The sequence below is a fragment of the Hippoglossus stenolepis genome, chromosome 3, assembly GCF_022539355.2.
Source record: "Hippoglossus stenolepis isolate QCI-W04-F060 chromosome 3, HSTE1.2, whole genome shotgun sequence".
Classification (NCBI taxonomy): Eukaryota; Metazoa; Chordata; class Actinopteri; order Pleuronectiformes; family Pleuronectidae; genus Hippoglossus; species Hippoglossus stenolepis.
In genome coordinates this window covers 1,573,384-1,578,946 of record NC_061485.1, presented here as the reverse complement: position 1 = coordinate 1,578,946, position 5,563 = coordinate 1,573,384, and the positions used below count along the sequence as shown (strand labels likewise).

The 5,563-nt window shown below is 43.0% G+C and overlaps 1 protein-coding gene across 1 annotated transcript; it reads left to right on the top strand.

Moving 5' to 3' along the window:
* Positions 1–861: 861 nt before the first annotated feature.
* Positions 862–5,005, top strand: LOC124851567 (tripartite motif-containing protein 16-like). The gene is made up of 2 exons (XM_047339419.1): positions 862–889; positions 3,324–5,005. The coding sequence occupies exons 1-2, from the start codon at positions 862–864 to the stop codon at positions 5,003–5,005; spliced, it is 1,710 nt and encodes a 569-aa protein (XP_047195375.1).
* Positions 5,006–5,563: the final 558 nt, after the last annotated feature.

Sequence of the window (5,563 nt, the reverse complement as noted above, 5' to 3'; positions counted from 1 at the left end):
TCTGCATAAATAACTGTGAGGTGGAAACCAGTGGGTCATGATGGTGCCGCTTCACCAACAAGATGGAGGAAGTGACAGAGAGAGAGGGGAAACTCCTGAGGGAGAAAATACTGCGACGCAGAAGGAGAGGAAGCAAGTGAGGGCGAGTAAATGCTGAAGGCAGCAGGAGAAGTGGAAGGACTGGTTATGAACTGCAGAGAAACTGAAACACTGCCTTGTGTTACTGCTCAGGCCACCTTTGGCTGACAAAGAGGAGCAGACCCAAGTGCCATCGTTCCACGTGGGCCAGTGGAGAGCCATTTTGTGATGTGGGATGAGAACATTAAAAAGATTCAATATTATATACCAGCTATTTTCAGATGAGATCCAACTAAAACTTCCTCTTAAGCCAAGCGAGACTTTTAGGTGATATCAACTTCTGTTCTTCACAGCTTTCAGAGGATGGAGCAACTCAACGCTGAGAAGTTCAGATTTAGATAAATTCTGGATGTTGCTCCAGATAAACTCGTCCCTCTGATCCAACAGAATTTAGGGTTTTATTGGCTCAAATTCAATATGAAAAAATAGATATAACTTGATTTCCAATTTTTTATTTAAAATTAAAAGTCATGGAAAAAGATAAGAATGAAATGAAAAATGAAAAAAATTAGAATAATTAATAAAAAAATATAATAATAATGGGCCCGAGCACCGACGGTGGGAGGCCCTCTTGAAATTGTAAGGATTATTCTTATTATAGTGACCCAGATGAATTGGCTTTTTGAGGCTTTAACATGCTCAACTTCTTACCAAACTTTGCAGAAAATTAGAAAGTGGTGAAAATGTACGTATTCTGGAGTAATTTGAAATGGGCGTGGCAAAATGGCTCAACAGCGCCCCCTGGAACGCAGCCCCTAGGTTTCCCTTTGACCGATCTTCACAAAAATCGTAGCCCAGGTGTATCATGACCAGACAAACAAAAAAGTCTCAAAGAGCATTATGAAAAACGCAACAGGAAGCCCGCCATTTTGCATTTAGTGGCCATTTTGGCCATATTCCACATTTTTACTTTGACGAACTTGATGTATTCCTCCTCATCCACTTACTGCAGCCATATCAAACTGTGTCAAACGGGTCTCAAGACTTTGATAATGACGGCATAAGATTACTGAGACTTTTCATCAAACGCCATAATAGTGGCGTGGCGTCAAAGTTCATCAACTCGCTGTGACACACGAAATTGCTGTAACTTCAGTGTCCGAGGTTCAACCTCCCTCAAACTACATTTGTGTATCAACAGCCCCCCCCCTGAAAATATTCATATGGTTTTAAGGAATTATTAAGTTATTTTGCCAATGGGCGTGGCAAAATAACTGACTAGCGCCTCCTAAAGGGCAGCCCCGACACCACGATTGGCCGACATGTACAAAAATCGATGGGGACATGTGTCTTTTCATAACAAACAAATAAGTCTCTTGGATAGATATGCTAGACCAAACAGGAAGCCCACCATTTAGGCTTTAGTGGTTTTTTTTATATATATGTTTTTTTTTTCATTTTTTTTTCTAGGAACAGTACAACAACAGTACGGCTTTTTTGTGCCACTTTGTATACATATTCATATATACAAAGTGGCACAAAAAAGGCGTTAAGGCGGAGCGTTATGGAACAACGCAACAGGAAGTCGCCAATTTTTGACGTTACACGTTTACACGTTTTGACGTTACACGTTCGTTCGTTAAATGACGTCATCTCAACAACATGGAGATTTGTTGTTTTTGACAGATCGGTCTGTGCGTAGTGATGCTGACAGCGCTGCACGTGATGGCGTGGAATGTAGTGCGTGATTAGTGGCCGTGGTTCGGAGCCGTTTCTCCCGGTCCCCCCCCACCTCCGCGGCCCAATCAGTACAACAACAGTACAACACTACCACCTGGTGGACAAATGCGGAAACTGTAGAAACAGTCTGTCTCTAACAATTACTATAATAACAATTATTTATAACAATAATATCTAAATTCTTACAACATATTTAATTTAGATTGAAGTTAATGTTGGCTCTTCTTATTATTATTATTCTAACCCAAATGATTTGGCTTTTTGAGCTCAACCTGCTCAAAAGTGGTGAAAATTTAATCTATATTGACTCATCGTCACAGCGCCACCTACTGGCGACAGAAAGTGACATGTTTTATACTTTGATGCACTGCTCCTGGCTGCTTAACAATAAACAGCTCAAGTGAGCTGAGACACGTCATTGGACCATGGTCAGAATCGTGACATTTCCTCAAACCGTGTAAACATTGCGTTGCGGCGAAGGTCCATCCTTCGCCAAAGGACACGATGTTGTCATAACTCCAGTGTGCATCGTCATATCACTACCAAACTTCTGTCTCATGATTATAGTCCAAGGCTGAACAGCTCTATGTGTCAATATTTCCTCAGTGTCATAGCGCCACCTACTGATTCACCATGAAACAAGAAGTACTTTGTAAATCCGACAAAAATCGATCTTTGAGTTATTTTTTATCTCCGTCTTGTTTAGATGACACTCATCTCAATTTGAAGTTGATCAGATGAAAGCCCTGGGACAAGTTCGTCAAAGTAAAAATGTGAAAAATGGCCAAAATGGCCACTAAATGCTAAATGGCGGGCTTCCTGTTGCTTTTTTCAAATTGCACCTCTAGACTTTTTTGTTTGTCTGGTCATGATACACCTGTGTATGGATTTTTGTGAAGATCGGTCAATGTGAACTCAGGGGCTGCGTTCCAGGGGGCGCTGTTGAGCCATTTTGCCACGCCCATTTAAAATTACTCCAGAATACGTACATTTTCACCACTTTCTAATTTTCTGCAAAGTTTGGTAACAATTGGAGCATGTTAAAGCCCCCAAAAAGCCAATTCATTTGCCTGAAAAATAATAATAATCCTTACAATTTCAATAGGGCCTCCCTGTCTCACTGTCTCACTGTCTCACTGTCTCACTGTCTCACTGTCTCACTGTCTCACTGTCTCCCTGTGTTTGGTGCTCAGGCCCTAACTAGTGATATATACCACTAAGGCACACATAATATAAAAACACAACTTTACTCTTTAATAATATAATATAATAAGAGAACGCAAACAGTGTGGCAACAAAGGCAGTCGCCTTTAAACAGTGTGGCAACAAAGGCAGTCGCCTTTAAACAGTGAGGCAACACTGGTGAGGAGAGGTAAGACCACATTGTTGCTCTTTTCAATAGTGTGTTAAAACGTGGTAAAAAGAGGAGGTGAACGAGAGGGGGAGGAGCAGAGATCTGGTTCTGTTCAGAGGAAGTGAAACTGTTCTACAGTCTCTGGCACCAGCTGAAATGGCGCAGCAAGAAAATCAACTGGACAGAGAAATGTTCTGCTGTTCGATCTGTCTGGATCTACTGAAGGATCCGGTGACTACTGGCTGTGGACACAGCTACTGTATGAGCTGTATTAACACCCACTGGGACAAAGAGGAGGAGAGAGGAAGCTACAGCTGCCCTCAGTGTAGACAGACCTTCACACCGAGGCCTGTCCTGGGGAAAAACACCATGTTAGCTGATTTAGTGGAGGAGCTGAAGAAGACTGGACTCCAAGCTGCTCCTGCTGATCACTGCTATGCTGGACCTGAAGATGTGGCCTGTGATGTCTGCACTGGGAGAAAACTGAAAGCTCTCAAGTCCTGTTTGGTTTGTTTGGCCTCTTATTGTGAAAAACACCTCCAGCCTCATCTTCAGTCAGCTCCATTGAAGAAGCACAAGCTGGTGGAGCCCTCGGAGAAGCTCCAGGAGAACATCTGCTCTCGTCACGACGAGGTGATGAAGATGTTCTGCCGCACTGATCAGCAGTGTATCTGTTATCTCTGCTCTGTGGAGGAACATAAAGACCACGACACAGTGTCAGCTGCAGCAGAATGGACTGAGAGGCAGAGAGAGCTCGGGCTGAGGAGACAAACAATCCAGCAGAGAGTCCAGGACACAGAGAAAGATGTGAAGCTGCTTCCACTGGAGGAGGAGGCCGTCAGTGGCTCTGCTGATAAAGCAGTGAAGGACAGTGAGAAGATCTTCACTGAGCTGATCCGTCTGCTGGAGGAAAGAAGCTCTGATGTTTATCAGCAGATCAGATCCCAGCAGGAAACTGAAGTGAGTCGAGTCAGAGAGCTTCAGGAGAGACTGGAGCAGGAGATCACTGAGCTGAAGAGGAAAGACCATGAACTGAAGCAGCTCTCAGACACAGAGGATCACAACCAGTTTCTACACAACTACCCCTCACTGTCACCACTCAGTGAATCTACACACTCATCCAGCATCAGGATCCGTCCTCTGAGGACCTTTGAGGACGTGACAGCAGCTGTGTCCCAGGTCAGAGGTCGACTACAGGACATTCTGAGTGAGACAGAGACAGAGATTTTACAGATTGTGTCTCAAGTGGATGTTTTACTGCCACAACCAGAGCCAGAGACCAGAGCTGACTTCTTAAGATATTCACAGAAAATCACACTGGATCCAAACACAGTAAACGAAGATCTGTTATTATCTGAGGGAAACAGAAAAGTAACAGTAATGAGTGAAGAACAGTATTATTCTAATCACCCAGACAGATTCACTGGTTGGCCTCAGGTCCTGAGTAGAGAGAGACTGACTGGACGTTGTTACTGGGAGGTGAAGATGAGGAGAGGAGGAAGAGTTGGTGTAGCAGTCACATACAAGAATATCAGAAGAGCAGGAGGCTCAGATGAATGTGGATTTGGATTAAATAATAAATCTTGGTCATTATCTTGTTATGGAAACAGTTATGACTTTTATTACAACAGCATCAACACTCCAGTGTCAGGTCCTGTGTCCTCCAGAGTAGGAGTGTACCTGGATCACAGTGCAGGTGTTCTGTCCTTCTACAGCGTCTCTGACACCATGACTCTCCTCCACAGAGTCCAGACCACATTCACTCAGCCTCTCTATGCTGGAGTTGGGATTTATTATGATGGAGACACAGCTGAGTTCTGTAAACTCAAATAGACTCGAGTCATTAAAAGCAGTGATTTAGATTCTGTGTGTAAATCTTTAACTTCTTTTGTCTCCATGTTTGTTGATCAAAGTTCGTCGTGGTGACGTTTCTGCTCCGCACAGAGATCAGCTGTCAATCAAACACTGACCTTCCTTTATCACACATATTTAGTTCTCACTTTGTAAAGACAGAAATCTATAATTACACTGACATGAATGTGTTTGAAAGAACTAATGTTGCTGTTGTTTTCTAAATCAAAGTAGAAATCAGGTTGTGTGATGTTTTAGAACCTGTATTGATCCTGATCCTCATCAATGAGCTGATTCTTTGTTCTTTTCTTTTCCACATGTGAGACGGAGGTGAAACAAACTGATTGTGTGTCCATGAAATCACTGAACAAGAGTCACTGAACAGACTTTACTGATGAAGTGATCAATGAACTCAGAGCGTCAACATGTCCAACAGACCAACTGCACTCTGGTTGGATTTACAGAGCATCAGTGTTATGGGATGTTTGGTCACATTGTAAATGTGGAACCTGGTTTGTTTTTATCACGGCTCATCTCTGT